General features: G+C 40.3%; 1 protein-coding gene across 7 annotated transcripts in view; it reads left to right on the top strand.

Annotated features, from left to right (window-relative positions):
- Positions 1–17,939, top strand: part of GLIS3 (GLIS family zinc finger 3) — a 496,781-nt gene that overhangs the window by 12,512 nt on the left and 466,330 nt on the right. For 4 of the 7 annotated variants that reach the window (XR_004744698.3, XR_013533763.1, XM_078368415.1 and 1 more), the window contains exon 2: positions 1,574–2,059. The exons of the other annotated variants lie outside the window; for them this stretch is intronic. Coding sequence is in view for 1 of the 4 variants with exons in the window: in XM_078368403.1 (XP_078224529.1) it covers positions 1,672–2,059 (388 nt within the window). In the remaining 3 variants the exon portion in view is untranslated. The remainder of the gene's footprint in view (positions 1–1,573; positions 2,060–17,939) is intronic. 7 annotated transcript variants of the gene reach the window in all.

Here is a 17,939-nt window from a genome sequence, read left to right as displayed (position 1 = left end):
TGTAAGAATTGAGGTTTTCTTGTCACTCCTGCTTTGTTCTCATGGGAGGAGAGGGTAGGAGTGAGACCCGACTTAGAGGAATATGGTTGAATGTTTCCCCTAACTAGATGGCAAGACAGTATTATGTCACAAACTGATGGAATTCTTAGTGAAAATAAAGAATTGGTAAGAATGAAGAAAACATTCTAAATTTTATATTGTTAATTACTTTTGAATTTCCTCAACATAGGCACACACAGCAAACTTTGCAGAAGGCATAGCTCACTATGAGTTAAAATTAGATATTTTTGATGTTCTAAAAATGAAAAGAAAAATAAACTTTTCACAAAAGATTTTTTCTCCTTGATAGCCTTTTCTTTATTATTTATGGAGTCATTTATTTGGAAGTTAACTTGAAAAATGTTTGTTCAACACTTTGTGTGGATTGTACAGAAAAAAGTAGGAATCATCCACTTGAGGATATCTGGTCATTCCTGGTTTGTACTCAGTCCTTATTTCCTGTGTTTGTTCAGCTTTGGCTTGTTTCCATGACTGTCATCTCTAAAAGACTGATTGTGACAGTGTCTATAATATATTTGGCCTAGTGGCACAACCATGGCACTTTGCCACTTCATTGCATACATTTTGGGGAGCTATTGGTCAAGGGAGGGAAGGGCCTTCCTTAGTGATTTACAACCGATCATGATCACATGGGTGTATCATGATGTCCTGCGATCATGTCAGTACTTCTCTTGGTTCTCATTCTGCTTCCTTAATGTTAGGAAGCTTTATGAAACTATGGTAGATTTACTGAAAGTCATGCATCATGTTCATACTGGACAGGTCACTTTTAGAAAGGACATTCTCTCCTTATTCTCCCTGTAAGGCATTTTGCACAGCCCTTCTCTTTTCTAGGATTTTAGTAGAAGGTAATAGTATTGTGGTGTTGATTCTTTTCCCCTCCCTATAACTCAGGATCAGTATGGAACATAGACTCTAATGCTGCCATGAATATTTGAATATATGGATATATGAAAACCTTATGGTATTCCCAGGCCTAGGTGTTTATCCTTTTTGAATCTAGGGACTGTGAAGAGATAGTTCTTAAGGTGGAAATCAGAGATGGTTTAGTGTCCCCATAGCCTCATTTAGATGCCAGGTCTGCTTCGTGTTTGTTTACTGGAACTTTGAAGCATTGGTCTCACAGCTCATGTAGGTGGTGCTTTTGGGTTTCCCAATACCTGCTGTAGCAAAAGTGAACTAGTATGGACAGATCCTCTAGGGAGCAAAATCAGTTTTGTTTTGCAAGCTGGCACCAGAAGATTGTTGTAGTTGCCAAGAGCACTGTATTGAGAAGGGCTCAGTGGCAAACAAAACAATGCAGTGATCCATAATCCATGTCCACCATGAATGCGGAAGGGGAGAGTGCCTGCCAATGAGCCATGTATTTGAGGACCCTGTTCTACATAAAAGGCCATCTTGCTATGAGTGCTTCTTTTCTTGCTGATATGAATGATACACAGGTTGAAAAACTCACTGTATCTTATTTTCATTTTTGCTTTTAAAAATGCCTGCATTTATTTTTTTTAAACAGGCTTATAACCCACATCATGGATAACTTATTGGACTTTGCCTGAAAGGAGTCATTAGTGACATTGGATATTTGACCATCTTGGCCACAGGTTTTTCAGAATGAACGGAAGATCATGCAGCATGAGTCTCCACCGGACATCAGGAACCCCACAGGGGCCTGGGATGGTCAGTGGCCACCACATTCCTGCCATCCGAGCCCACTCCGGGACTCCTGGTCCCTCACCCTGTGGCAGCACATCGAGCCCCATTATGGGAAGCCTTGCTAACAACCTCAATCTCAAGATGCCCTCAGGAGGAGGGATGGCTCCTCAGAACAACGTGGCTGAGAGCCCCATCCATCTGCCTGCCCTAAGCCCCAGGCAACAAATGCTCACCAATGGGAAGCCACGATTCCAGGTCGCCCAGGCTGGAGGCATGTCAGGGTCACACACTTTAAAGCCAAAGCAGCAGGAGTTTGGAAGCCCTTTTCCTCCAAATCTTGGGAAAGGTAGGATTATCTTTCTGGGATCTTTTAAAAATGGAAACAATTTTTTTCTCCCCCATTCCATTTTCTGCCAGCAAATCCTTTGGAAAAATACATGATTCAGTGTCAGGGTCAAAGTTGATGGTCTCTTACTGATATATAGCTTGCTCAGTAAGGGAGTGGGTGTGGATGTGTTGAAGTGGAGGGGACCATAGGGGTAAATACTGAGTATGAGACATCTCATGGCATTGTGAAACAGAGTAACAGTTAGATAGAAAAATGGGAAATAGGGAGGCAGACTGGGTGGTGGTGGTGGAAGGGTAAGAGCCAGTTTAGTAAGATCCTGCCCTCCGGACACATGTAGCTCTGTTCTGGCTCCCTGGGGGCTGAATTCTGCAGGCCGTGGACAAGATGAGTATCTGGAGCTGTCCTTATGCCAGTGCTAAAAGTATAGTGTAGAAGAAAGGTAGGGTTTGGAAGGAAAAGGATAAAAAAGGGAGAAATTTTAATAACCAATAAAATGAGGAATCAGTACATATAAATGATAAGAAAAATTACTTTAAGATCAAAGCCTGTAATTTTTATCATACAGCTAGTAGCAAGAGGGAAGCAACCTAGAAGGGAATAATGAAAAAATGTATTCGTGCTTGCAGAGAACTAGAAAACCTCATCAGTTTGAAGTACAGAAATAATGTGCTTTTAATTCAATAGTGTTTGAATTACCGTATATTTTAAATAACAATTGTTGGTGAATAGCAAATTATTTGAATGACACACTATTTCTAGAAACTGATGTTAAATTAATGAGGTTATATTATAGATGACATATGTATTTGGAGAAAGAGCATGCACCCCATGTAAAATATAGCTTTGCTGTATAAAATAGCACAATTATATATTCTTTAGGATATTTTTAGCATTCTGTCTTAAATGTTTATGTTAAAAATGGTTACAGTACCAAATAGAATTATTAGCAACCTTCAGAATAGCCACTCATTGCGTTAATTAAGGTGAATAATGATTTCTATCAGGCAAGTAGCCAGAAAGTTGTTTGTTTTAGTGTCTGTATTTCTGTGTTTGGAGAAATTGGTATAAATGGGCAGGTTAAAAAAAAAAAACAATAGCACTAAACATACACATGCCTTTTAAGTTAATTAAGTAACTTTTTGAGACAGGGTGTCACTTTGTCACCCAGGCTGGAGTGCAGCGACATGATCTTGGCCTCACTGCAGCCTCTTCCTCCTGGTTCTAGTGATCCTCGTGCTTCAGTCCCCCAAGTAGCTGGGAGCACAGGTGCCTGTCACCATGCCTGGCTAATGTTTCTTTTTTTGAGACAGGATTTCACTATGTTGCCCAGACTGCTGGTCTTGAACTCCTGAGCTCAAGTGATCTGCCAGCCTTGACCTCCCAAAGTGCTAAGATCACAGGTGTGAGTAACTGTGCCCAGCCTTAATTAATTAATTTTTTTCTTCTTCTGTTTTAGTGTAGATTAGTTTTGAGTCATTTTATTTCTTAGAGGTACTGATATTTAATGTAAGTATAGGAAGAAGTTTCCCTGGGGCTACATCCAAAATAGGTTTCTCATTGTCAGGTTGCTGTGTTCATGGCGTGGCAAGCTAAGTTCCCTCATATTAAATTTAGGTGTTTAGATTTTCAGGGGCTGAGGCCCAGTAAAACTTTTCATCTCATGCTTGACTAGTGAACTGCAGCTTGCTTTTATATGTACTTATGTTTGCAATCCTGATTGACAATAATAATGCTGATAATATTAATAACTTGCTTTTATTGTATCATAACTCAGCATATGTCAGGCACTGTGTTAAGTACTTTCTAATACATGGTCTCAGTTATTCCTCAAGTAGCACTGAGTTGTATGTTATGGTTGATTTAACTGATAAGGGAACTAAGGTCTAGAAAGAACAAGTAACTTCAGAGGCAGCAGTCAGTAAGGAGCTTGGGAATATTAACTTTGATGGTGATCAGAAGGGGCGGTAATTAAAGCCATGTTTTTTAAAAAACTTCAAGTTCTTAAGGAATAGTGAATTCTCAGGGTCAATATACCTTGAAATGCCTGTCAGAAGTAGTGCTGCTTCCTGATTCTCTTCCCTCTGGCTTTTTGTCTCCTTGCTCAGCTTCCTAGCTTACAGTGCCCCCCTAGATCTGCATGGTTGGGACATGCACAAGCGCAAATGAGGGGTGGAGGACAGCTGTATCATTATCACCTCTAGCTTTGGAGCTCATATACCCTTAGTGGTCTGAGTGGTGAGAGAAGTGGCTCCATGTATTGTTTCTTTCAGATTTTACTTGACAATTCCTAAACAAAGCCAATAATTGGTTGAGGACTGTGATCTAGGATTGTTCGAACTTTGATCATTTACTCTACAAATAATTATTGAGCATATATTATGGGTGAACCACTGTTCTGGAGATGCAGTAACCAATAAAGCATAGTCCTTTCCCTCAAGGAGTTGGAGAATTCATACACACAAGTGGTCAGTTAAAATATAGCACAATAGGCCAGGTGTGGTGGCTCACACTTGTAATCCCAGCACTTGGGGAGGCCGATGTGGGCAGATCATTTGAGGTCAGAAGTTGAAAACCAGCCTGGCCAACATGGTGAAACCCTGCCTCTACTAAAAATACAAAAATGAGCCAGGTGTGGTGGTGGGTACCTGTAATCCCAACTACTTGGTAGGCTGAGCAGGAGAATTGCTTGAGCCCAGGAGGCAGAGGTTGCAGTGAGCAGATATAGCACCATTGCACTCCAGCCTGGGCAACAGAGTGAGAGTCTGTCACACACACACACACACACACACACACACACACACACACAATAAATAAATACAGCACAGTAAGGACTGTGGTAGGGATATGCTCAGAATGATATGGCCACATTTGAGAAGGGTTCCTGGTCCATGCTATATAGGCAGACACTTGAAAGGTAAAGAGCTAGCCTTGCAGTCATGCAAAGTGTATGTTGTGTGTGTGTGTGTGCATGCATATGTGTGCATGGAGGGGGTTGTCTGGAACAACTGGGAAGGAAGAAAAATGCACTCAAAACCTGGAGGGGAGACATCCTGGTGCATTTCATGGACTTCCACCTGGTTCCACATGGATGGGGGTACAGAAAACTGTGGTAAGAGATGAAGCTGGAGAGGGATCAGCAGAAGCCAGAGAAAGGGCCATGAATGATATACCAAGGAGTTTGGATCTATTTTGAGGACACTGGTGGAACATGAGACTCTTGTGGGTTTATTAATTAGGGTTTTCCAAGAAATAAACAAATAGGATACATATGTACATATGTATATTTGTGTGTGTGTATATATATATATATATGTATGTATATATAAAGAAATTTGTTATAAGAAATTAGCCCTGGGGATTATGGAGAGTGGCAAGTTCTGGGATCTACAGGGAGAGTCAGTCAGCTGGAGACCCAGGAAAGCCAATGGTTTTGTTGGAGCCTGAGTCTGAAGGCCTGAGAACCAGGAGGACCCATGATGTAGTCTTTGTCTGAAGGCTGGCAGGCTCAAGACCCAGGAAGAGCTGATGTTTCAGTTTGAATTCAAAGGCAAGAAAAAAGCCAGTGTCCCAGTTGGAAGGCAATCAGGCAGGAAAGAATTTTCTCTTGTTGGGGGCAAGGGTCAACCTTGTTCTATTCAGGACTTCAGCTGATTGGCTTAGAACCACCCACATTAGGAAGGGCAATATACTTTACTCAGTGTACTGATTAAATGTTAATCTCACCCAAAAACGCCCTCATAGAAATGCGCAGAGTAGTGTTGGACCTAGTGTTAGGGCACCTAGTGGCCCAGTCAAGTTGACACATAAATTTTAACCAAAGCAGTATGATTGCTTTGGGACAAAGTACAATTTACATGGTGGCTAACAAAATGCATTTTCTACACTTTGACAGTGATTATAGCAGCTCTTAGGGATGCAGTAGCCCTGTGTACAGAGGGTTTAAGTTGCCTAAGAATTGCTACACAGACAAGCATCTGACTTGGAGACTGGAGAATCTTTGATGGAAGCCTCATGAGAAGTATACATTCGATATTAATATTTATATTATTTAAAAACTGAGTTCTGCTCAACTGAAAACTCAAGTAACAGTGGCTTTAACCTCATAGGTTCTGGTTCCCAAACGCACATTCCCAGTGTGTTAAAGTCACTGGAGTGCCACAGTGAACTTGGTGAGTCACAGGTCATTATAAATTTAGAAGGAAAGGGGGATATGTGATATCCTTTGGACACCAGGTAAACTACTAGGTTGAGAGGTTGACAGTTTTAACAGTAAGTTGCACTGTTTCTTTTGGTGACATCATGTCTTGAGAGGCTCCAATTTCAGTAATTGTTGTATAGAAGAAGCAAGTACTTTTCACACCCATGTCCATGGAAACATTATTTATGATAGCTGAAAGGAAGAGGCAATCCACTGTGGTATATACATATAATGGAATATTATTCAGCCTGAAAAAGAAAGGAAGTTCTGACACATACTACAACATGGATGATCTTTGAGAAAATTATGCTAAATGAAATGCACCAGTCACAAAAGGACATGTATTGTATGATTCCTCTTGTATGAAGTTCCTAGAATGGTCAAATTCATAGAGTCAGAAAGAGTGGTGATCACTGGGAGTTGTGGGGAAGCTGGAATGAGGAATTAGTGTTTGATGGGTACAGACTTGCCGTTGGTGAAGATGAAAATGTTTTGGACATGGGCAACGGGGATGGTTACATGATAATGTGAAAGTACTTAATGCCACCGAATTGCACACTTAGAAATGATTAAGATGATCACTTTTATGCTGTGTATATTTTACCACAATTTTAAAAAAGCAAATAATAAGTGAAAATCAATGTGGAAAGGGTGATGGTGTCCAATCTTACTCCAAAGTTTGAGAAACATTAGAGTACACAATTGACCACATATCCCATTAGTATTTGTGGTTATTTAAGAATGAAATAAAAATACGATTTTTCTTTTAATTTACATGTATTATGTTTTCAAACAACTAATGACTGTTAGTACATACATGTTATTGAGTTGTTTACACCTAACTACATAATACATGCAATTGTAGGTATTTCTTTTGGCCTAGGGGTACCTTGAAAAAATTACTGAAACACTGAGCTTTCCATGAACTGAGAACATTTGGGAACTTCTGTTGTAGGACTTTATTTTTATCACACAGAGAAGGCTGGAATAGGTGCTTGCTGCTAGTGATTGGCTACTCCGTTCTCTCTGTCCAAGATGATGGAGCTTTCTGTAGTCTTCCTCTTGATTTCACGCCTGCCTCCTTTCAGCTCCAGCTGTCAGTCTGCCTTCTGAGAAAAGTGAGGAGGAAGGGAGAGGACAAAAGGCAAAAGACAAAAAGGACAACTCCTCCCAGATCTGTACCTTTTTTTAAACAGCTTTCCTAGATGCTCTACCCTGCTATTCCCACTTAAATTAACCAATCATTACATACCTTCTTTCTTTATTCTTTGTCGTCTTTTTTTTGTTGTTGTTGTTTTGAGATTGAGTCTCACTCTGTTGCCAGCCTGGAGTGCAGTGGTGCGATCTTGGCTCACTGTAGCCTCTGCCTCCCGGGTTCCAGTGATTCTCCTGCCTCAGCCTTCCGAGTAGCTGGGACTACAGGCGTGTGCCACCACACCCAGCTAATTTTTGTATTTTTAGTAGAGGCAGGGTTTCACCATGTTGACCAGGATGGTCTTGATCTCTTGACCTCGTAATCCGCCTGTCTCATCCTCCCAAAGTGTTGGGATTACAGGCATGAGCCACCGTACCCTGCCAACTTATTTCTGAAATGCAGTTCATTCTTTGATGCTGAGTTTATCATTTTTTAAAGTTTGATCTTATGCTGCTTTGTATTATATTATATGGTATTTAACGTTTTTTGCATTTTGCATTTATTCTCTCTCTCAAGTAAGGTGAACCACTTGAAAGCGAATTGCAGACATTATGAGCTTTCACTTCCAAATTCCTAAGCCAGTATCTTTCATGTTATATGACCAAAATATATTAATTATAACCAAGGAATTTAACTTTGAAACAGAATACTATTTATATATAGTTAAATTTTAAAATACACTCCAGGCTGGGCACATGGCTCACACCTGTAGTCCCAGCAATTTGGGATGCCAAGGTGGGAGGATGGCTTGAGGCCAGGAGCTCAACACCAGTCTGGGCAACAAGGTGAGACCCCTGTCTCTACGAAAATTAAAATAATTAGCTGGGTATGTTGGCATGCGCCTGTAGACCCAGCTATGCGGGAGGCTCAGGTGGGAGGATCACTTGAGCCCAGGAATTCGAGGCTGCAGTGAACCATGATTGTGCCACTGCACTAAAGCCTGTGTGACAAAGTGAGACCCTGCCTCAAACATAAATAAATAAATAAAATGTCCATATTTAAATTTTATATTATTTTATATTTTATAAATTATATCATTATTAGTATTTATTTATATCATTATTAGTATTATGATATAAATTATTATTTTCTTTCCCCACTTATCATCCAAATGTCCTTTATAGCTGTTTTTTTTCCTTTGGACCAGGATCTAATCAAAGATCATATATTACCTTTGGTTGTCATATCTCTTTAGCCTACATCAACAGATGTTTTTCATTGTCTGTTGTTTTCCCAGGGATAAACTTAAGTAAAGGAATGATATAGGAAGATATGGATGATAAAGGAACGATATAGATAAATCAGTGTCAGTATTTTTTAATTTATGATGTGGCAGTGGAGAAAAACAAGCAAGCTCTAATCTAAGCCCTTGATTAAAACGAATTGAAGTAGCCAACCACAAACAGTAAAAAATAAACATGAAACTTGATGTGTTATTTAAAGTACATTAATTTTTCGACCTCCCAGGTTCTTACAATACATTATCTTTCTTAACCAGGTCTTTACAAGAGACACCAACCTTAAGTGACCTAAGAGTTTTTTAATCCCAATTAGTTTGGTGTCTTTTTTTTAAAATATATAATTCTGGTTTTTTTTTCTTCTGGTTCTTCTACCTGTTCTTTGTGTTTCATGAAAAAAAATACGCTGATTTTTTTTTTTTTTTGAGACAGAGTTTCACTCTTGTTACCCAGCCTGGAGTGCAATGGCGCCATCTTGGCTCACTGCAACCTCCGCCTCCTGGGTTCAGGCAATTCTCCTGCCTCAGCCTCCTGAGTAGCTGGGATTACAGGCATGCACCACCGTGCCCAGCTAATTTTTTTTTGTATTTTTAGTAGAGATGGGGTTTCACCATGTTGACCAGGATGGTCTCAATCTCTTGACCTCGTGATCCACCCGCCTCGGCCTCCCAAAGTGCTGGGATTACAGGCGTGAGCCACCACGCCCGGCCTACGCTGATATTTTTAAAGAGTTCGGGTAAGTTGTCTTCTTCCACAGTCTGGTTTGTCTGATAATTTCTTCATGATTGAATTCAGGTCAAACATTTTTGACAAGAATATTATGTAGGTGATTTGTGTACCCTCCATTACGTTATACCCAGAAGCACTGAATGCTGCTTCATCCTAGTATTTGTGATGCTGTATTTTATCACCTGGCTAAGGTGGTATCACCAGATCTCTGCATTGTGAACGACACTTTCTCTTTCAAAATGTATAAGTGATCTGGTGCAAAAATCTTGTCCTCCAACAGTCTTTCATAGCATCCATTGATATTTGCCAGAATCAGTTTTTACATTGTTGATTGTGCAATGGTGATTTTCTGATTCTTTTATTCCTGCTATGTTTATTAACTGGCATTCTTCTGGAAAGAAGAGCTTCTCTTCCTTCCCTTTTTGTGAATCACTATAGAATCACTCATGAGTTTAAAAAAATTACTCTGCTATAATTCATTACCATCATTATTCTTTCTGATGCCCAAATTTTCCCAAATCTGACCAGTGGGAGCCCCTTGAAGTCAATTCTTGTCTTTATGATTTGACTTTTTAAGTTCCCATTAAGTACTTCCTTGCTTTCAGGCATAACAAGATGTTCTACACTCACTTGTGGTTGTGTGCTCCAGACCTGGAATCACCCATTTTCCCAAGAGACTCAAGGCCCTCTTAGTGGGGAATATTTGGAAAACTGGCTAAAAGGGTGTTCTTTTGACTTTTTTTTGTTCTTTTTGCTTCTTTTTGAAGCATTGACTGTGAGATGTCATTGCTTCTAAGCTCTTTCCATGGACAGATTTAGGAAATGTATTAGAGAAAGTTAGTGAGTTCCTATTAAAATACAGCATTACTGAGTTCTTCCTCACGCTTTCTTATTGCACACTTGTCAGTGTTCTCAGCAACATCAGTGTATTTTTATTTGTCCTGTCTACGACAAAGAAGAGTAACTTTTAGTTTTATCTTTCTAAGATAATAGAAATTAGTTTAAAAATTGATCACTTACTACATGTAAATTTTTAATGAGTGGAGGTGAATGTGTTCCTATTTATCTTGACCACTGAGTGAGCACGGAGGACAGCGTGCAGTTGTCAACTCACTAGGCTCGCTAGGATTTCTGTGTGAAGGATCCCAGTTATATTGTATTTCCCCTACTTCCTGCTCCAACAGTTACTCACTGTAATTAGACTGGTAGAAATGCATTTTTAAAAGCATCTGGGAAATCAGTTTTATGATCCCCACTTTAAGCACATTTGACACAACTATTTAAATATTTAAGACAATTTTACATTTGTAGTACCCAGAGGAGTTTATAATTGGGAAGATTTTCATTATAAGAGTTTTTATTTTACTTCAGGGCTTCTGACATTTCTTGCTGGGCTTTGCTGTCCTTGGAGACAAAGGGAGTTAGTTATTCATTAGCGTTTGTGGGTTATTCATTATTGTTGGTCAGAAAAGAAGACAGAATAATATCAACAAAGGACACCAAATTAATTGGGATTAAAAAACTCTTTTGTGTCACTTAAGGTTGGTGTCTCTTGTAAAGACCTGGTTTAAGAAAGATAATATATTGTGAGAAGCTCAGAGGTCAAAAAATTAATGTACTTTAAATAACACATCAAGTTTCATGTTCATTTTTTACTGTTTGTGGTTGTCCATTTCAGTTGGTTTTAATAGAGAGCTTAGGTGAGAGCTTGCTTGGTCAGTGGGTTAGATAGCTGTGTGTTTTTCTCCATTGCCACATCATAAATTTTAAAATACTGACACTGATTTAAAATGCTACTTTCCTATATCATTCCTTTACTTAGGTTCATCCCTGGGAAAACAACAGACAGTGAAAAAAGTCTGCTACCACCAGTGTGTGTACCGTGTCGAATGCAGCCATGTTAGAACTGGGATAAGAGTGGTGATTGAGGTCCCGCAGTTTTGAAGAGATGCAGTTAATACATTACCTAAAAAACGTTGGGGCAAAATCCTTGGTTGCTTTTTTTCACTTCTGCTTTCTAATCACTGATATTTTCTTGCACTTCCAATGTGGCTTCCTGCAGAATTAGAGCAAATAAAGTTAATATTCCATAAACTGTTCCAAAAATAACCAAACAGCCAGAGACCAAAGGCATTATTCTAGTGAGATAGCCAGAGTTTTCATTTTGTCTCGCCAACAAGTCAGGTGAAACACAGTGTTTACTTTTGTTTACTCTCTTAACTACACAGGGTCTACTTTGTATGATTTATTGATGCTGCATATAAATCAAATTGATAATGGATTTCCAAGTACTAATCAATCACAGGCATGATTTGTTCCAATTATAAAAGTGGTTTGTTAGTCTCGTAACATTACATCTTTTAAAGAATCTTCTCCATTAATGCCCTTTTTCACTTCAAATGCTATAGGACATGAAGCTGAAATGTAACTCATTAGTCACCTATAGCACTTTCTTTTCTTTCTTTTTTTTTTTGAGACAAAGTCTTACTTGGTTACCCAGTGGAGTGACACTATCTCAGCTCACTGCAACCTCCACCTCCTGGGTTCAAGCAGTTGTCCAGCCTCAGCCTCCCAAGTAGCTGGGACCATAGGCACTTGCCACCACCGGCTAATTTTTATATTTTTTGTAAAGATGGGGTTTATCCATGTTGCTCAGGCTGCTCTTGAACTCCTGAGCTCAAAGAGATCCATCTGCCTCTGCCTTCCAAAGTGCTAGGATTACAGACATGAGCCATTGCTCCTGGCAAACCTGTAGCATTTTCTAAGGCTGTTAAAGGGGAGCAGTCTTGGACCTGTACGGTACTTTGTAGTTCACAAACTTTCATATTGATTATCTCATGTGATTTGATTAAAGGCAGCATCTTGTGAGATGGGGCAAGGGTAATTGGCCCCATTTTAGGGATGAAGAGACCAAAGAGACCAAGGCTCAGTTTGCTGGTTATCTCATTCGTTTTAAACATATTTATTTATTTATTTATTTACTTATAGAGACGATCTTTCTCTGTTCCCAGGCCAGAGTGCAGTGGCACAATCATGGCTCACTGCAGCATTGAATTGCTGGGCTCGTGATCCTCCCACCTCAGCCTCCCAAGTAGCTGAGACCATGAGGGTGTACCACTACACCTGGCTATTTTTTTTTTAAATTTTTGTAGAAGTGGAATCTTGCTGTGTTGCCCAGGATGTTCTCAAACTCCTAGGCTCAAGCAATGCTTCCACCTCGGCCTCCCAAAGTGCTGGGATTACAGGTATGAGCCACCATGCCCTGCCCAAACTCACTTTTTATGTGCTGTGTGGTTTTACATTGAATAGGACCCCACAGTCTTAGGTCTTCTGCTCTATGAGTTCTGAGAAATCTTTCTCCTTCTTTCTGTTGGAATAGAGGTTGCTGCCATTCCTGAAAAAGTATATTTTTAAAAACTCAAACCATTCAGCTGTCACTTTCATCCATGAGCTGAGGAAATGGGCCCTTACTTCTGTTTTGGAAAATTTTACTTGATAGTTTTCAACAATTGGCACCTCTGAGCATGAAGAGTGTTGTCTATGTTGGAAGGAGTGAGGCAGCCTTTTGTGTGGCCACCTGAGTGACATTAGTATATGCATAAACACCTTTCCATGCCTCTATCTGTATGAAGTCTTTAAACTCAGGCAGGCAGTTACCATGAATGCGAACAGATTTGCTACTTCTGACTTGTCACATTTTAAAGACACAATAGATGGTGACTTGTATTTAGTACTTATTTTTATGGCTGCCTTATTTGAATAATGAAAGACTTAGAAGGTTTGTAATTGTCTCTGACATAATAAACAAGTTACAAAATGCAACTTGTGGTGTAGGACCTTGCTACTAAGTATAGTCTGAGGACCAGCAGTTTTAGCCTTCCTCAGAAGCTGGTTAAAAATTCACAGGGCGACTCCAGACCTCCTGAATAGAATGTGCACTTTAACAAGATTCCCAGGTGATTCGTGTGCATAGGGCTGGCTTCATGGATATGTGAGCAGTCACTGCACAGGGTCTCCTGCTCTTGGAAGGAGTGCCCTGTGCTTAGGGTTTAGTGTTCTGTGGTCACCATCTTAACATTCTTAATAATTTTGTTTTTGAATCTGTGTTTTGCTAGTGAAATCACATGGGACTTCTGGAGCGGTTAATGCGTGGTCCCTCTCCCTGGCAGGATGACCACTGACTCTTCCACTTCCACCCAATATCCACTGCCATCTTCTGCTTCTGGCAGGGATGGGGCCTTGCAAGAAGGTGTGGGGAAGGTGGGGTGGGGTATGTGTCCCTATGTGCTCAATTGTCAGTAAGGTTCTGGGTACCTTTCAGGGTCTGCACTTGTCCTGAGAATACCCAAGGAACCCAATCAGTGTTAAGTAGCAAATGAAAAACACCCCAACAAGTTCAGAGAGAGACCTAAGAAGAAAGGAAAAAGCTTTTTTTTGCTTTTTGCTCAAGGGATGCAGCATTTTTATTTTGCACTTGTCCCCACAAATTATGCAGCGACCTTGCAGATACACGTTGACATTTGAGAAGCACTGCTGTAGAGAAACAACATGGACATTGGACTCAAGACCCACACTCCAGTTCAGGCTTTACCACTATGGGTGACCTTTTCAAGCCACCAGGCCTTTCTGCCTCAGTTTCTTCATCTGGAAGATGGGAGATAATATCACATCCTCATTCACAAATGGGCAGAGTCTAGGCAAAGGGCAGTCTCCCTAGGCAAAGGGAGACTTTCCTACTCCATAACATGCTCTTTTCTTTGGTTTCATGAAGCTGATGAACAAAGTTGCACATTATGGCCTGAGAGTGGAATGCAGGTACAGGACAGGGTATGAAATGGAACAAGAAGGCCAGAAACCAGTTCTTCAGATCCATGGGAGCATTTGGAAATTTGGAGTCAAGAAGCTGAGGAAGACAAAGATTGGGATCTTGGGTAGGAGGAGAGTAAGCATCAGAGAACCTCTGAGTTATATGGATTGACTTTTCAGATAGTCACCCACTTGTGTGGAAATCTCTGGCACACGTAAGATGATGGAACAGAAAATGGCATTTGCTTTTGAGGTTGTAATTAGATGATAAATGTGAAAATGCATTTCATGAATGAATGAATGACATGGTCTTGCTTGGTCACCCAGGATGGAGTGCATTGGTACCATCAGAGCTCACTGCAGCCTTGAACTCCTGGACTCAAGTGATCACTCCACGTCAGCCTCCCAAGTAGTGGGGACCACAGGCATGAGTCATCATGCCTAGCTAATTATTTTATTTTTCTGTAGAGATGGGATGTCCCTATGTTGCCCAGGCTGGTCTCGAATTCCTGGGCTTAAGTGACCCTCCTCCCTTGGCCTCCCAAAATGCTGGAATTATGGGCATAAGCCACCATGCCTGGTACAAAAGTACATTTTAAAAGGCAAACTGGTAGGGCAGGTAAAGTGTAGTCGTTCCTTGATTACACATCCATGTGAGGTAGTGTAGATCTCTATAAGCCACAGCAACTGTGCCGCACAAGAAGGGCTCACTCCGTTGCCGTCTTCATTCTTGTTACTTGTCTTTTGAAATAAAGGTCTACAGCTTAGTCATAACTCCCCAGTCTAGGCAGTATGAAAAGCTACCTGATATATGGCTTTAGAACCCTAAAAGCTCTATATTTTCAGTTTACTTCAAACACTAAGAGAAAATAAAATCTAAACAACAGTACACACAAAGTGAGGTGAAATAAAGTATTCTAAACACGTATTTCCCATCTAAAGATTTTACTTTACTTAGGTAGGTCATATAATTTTACTTTACTTAGGTCATATAATTTGTTATACAAACTTGGACACTGTCAGGACTGAAACAAGACCCTATTAATAGTTATACTTAGGACTATCCTGGTTGAACTGGAATGTCAGGTCCCCCGACATTTGGGGAGAGTTTCGTCACATTTAGATTCAGAATCTTACTTAACGGCCTTCAGGTCAAGTCATTGAACCTACTTGACAGGATTAGCCTCATATAAGTTAATAGCAAAATTACTTCTTGGGGTCAGTGAGTTATTATTAGTGTATTACATAAAACACACAAGTTTCTGGTTATTCTAGAGTTGAAAATATAATAACTAGCAATTATTTAGCTTTTTTTTATGTTCTAGAACTGTGCTTAGATTTATATATCTTAATCCTCCATAACCCTATGAGGTATTTCCATTGAAAATATGAGAATAGAGAGGCTTGGAAAGATTAAGAAACCTACTCAAGCACACCCAGCAGAAGAGGTAGGTATTTTTTATCCCATGTTGTGCTGACTTCAGAGCCCTAAACATTTCCATAGGATGTTGTTTTGTTTTTTGGCAGAGATTGCCTCAAAAGGTTGGGTTCTTGGCAATTGAGAATAATTTCCTGAAAGATATATTATGTCTACCAGAATTTCTACTATGTGTGGTGGTATAGTGTCTGGTATATATTTATTTCGAAAAGAACAGCAAGCTGAAGCAGAGAAACCACTGCCAACTGAATTATTGCAGGTGTTTGTGTCTATTTGAGTTAAAAGAGCCACTCGCAATTTGCTTAAAATGGTGGTTTTGGTGCAGTCAGGTAGGCAATTAGAAGTGAAAAGGAAAAATAGAGTAATGGCTAAATTTTGAGCCCTTATTCTGGGTCAGCTATTGCACTGAGCCCGGTTGCTTGGCCGCATGATGAGGGCACAATCTGCAAGCCTTTCTATGATGACTCTGGAGCTCATTTTCTCTTAATTCTCATAAAATCAGAACTTTATGAGATCCCCTGCATCATTTTATTAAGAAAATGAAGTCTTGAAGCAATTAAGTGACTTAGCCCTGGTCATATGGCCTGTATGTGGCAAAGCTGGGAACTGAATCCAGGTTTGCTCTCACCCCATGGTCTTGTATCTTAAACGTCTTACTGTGTACTGTTGGGATGTCAGAGAGCCATGTTTCTGGTAGCATTATCGTGAGCAGCAGGAGACGGGTGCTTTCTATAATAATGCGTTCATTCCCCAAGTATCTTCTTCAAGACTTTCGGTTGCTGGTACCTGAAATTCACTGTGCTACCTTATGTAAAAGGGGATTTAATTATAAAATCTCAAGAGTTGCCTTATGGCACCTAAGAGGAGGATATACAGCCAGATATTTTGAGGGATTATAAGAACATGCCACTTAACTCATGCTGCTGCTTCCTAGGCAACATGATCTTGCCTCTGCTTCTCTTTATACATCGCTTCATTCTTCTCCCTAGAGATTACTTTTCTCTGTTTTTTAGTATCTGTGTTAGTCAGAGTTCTGCAGGGAAACAGAACCAATAGGATGTATATCATTGAACAACATGGGTTAGGGGTGCTCACCCCTCATGCAGTTGAAATCTGTGTGTAACTTCTGATTCCCCCAAAACATAACTACTAGTAGCCTACTGTTGACCAGAAGCCTTGCTGATAACAGAAACAGTTGATTAGCATGTATTTTTTTTTTTTTTTTTTTGAGATGGAGTTTTGCTCTTGTTACCCAGGCTGGAGTGCAATGGCGTGATCTCGGCTCACCGCAACCTCCGCCTCCTGGGTTCAGGCAGTTCTCCTGCCTCAGCCTCCTGAGTAGCTGGGATTACAGGCACGCGCCACCATGCCCAGCTAATTTTTTGTATTTTTAGTAGAGACGGGGTTTCGCCATGTTGACCAGGATGGTCTTGATCTCTTGACCTCATGATCCACCCGCCTTGGCCTCCCAAAGTGCTGGGATTACAGGCTTGAGCCGCCGCGCCCGGCCGATTAGCATGTATTTTATATGTTATTGTATATATTGTATACTGTGTTCTTACAATAAAGTAAGCCTGAGAAAAGAAGATTTTATTGAGGAAATCATAAGAAAAAGATATTTACTATTCATTAAGTAGAAGTGGATCATCCTAAAAGTCTTCATTCTCTTTGTTCACATTGAGTATGCTGAGGAGGTAGAGAAAGGGTTGGTTTTGCTGTCTCAGGTAGTTGAGGCAGAAAAATTTGTATTTAATTGAATCTGTGCAGTTCAAACCTGTGTTGTTCAATGATCAATTGTGTATATACACATACACACACACACATACACACACACACAGATTGAGAGAGAGATTGATTTATTATGAGGAATTGGTTCATGCAGTAATGGAAGCTGAGAAGTCTTACCATCTGCAGTCTGTAAGCTGGAGACCCAGGCGAGCCATTGGCATAGTTCCAGTCTGAGGCTGAAGGCAGGAGGAGACCAATGTTCCAGCTCAGAGATGTCAGAGAGAGTGAATTCGTTAGGCTACAAAAAATTTGACTTCTGTTTATTGTCAGACTCTCTATTGTCTTTTTGGTTTGTGTGCTTCATGAAGCAAGCTGCCATGCTGGAAAGGCCTGTGTGCCCTCTGGCCAACAGATGGAAGAATTGAGGGCTCAGTCCAACTACTACCTTTGAGAAACTGCTTTCTGTCAACAATCCTGTGAGGCTGGAAGCAGATGCTCCCCCATTTGAGCCTTCAGATGGGGCTCTAGTCGGCAACTCAATTACA

The sequence above is a fragment of the Callithrix jacchus genome, chromosome 1, assembly GCF_049354715.1.
Source record: "Callithrix jacchus isolate 240 chromosome 1, calJac240_pri, whole genome shotgun sequence".
Taxonomy (NCBI): Eukaryota; Metazoa; Chordata; class Mammalia; order Primates; family Cebidae; genus Callithrix; species Callithrix jacchus.
The sequence above is the reverse complement of the archived record's forward strand: the minus strand, read 5'-3'. Positions and strand labels throughout refer to the sequence as shown.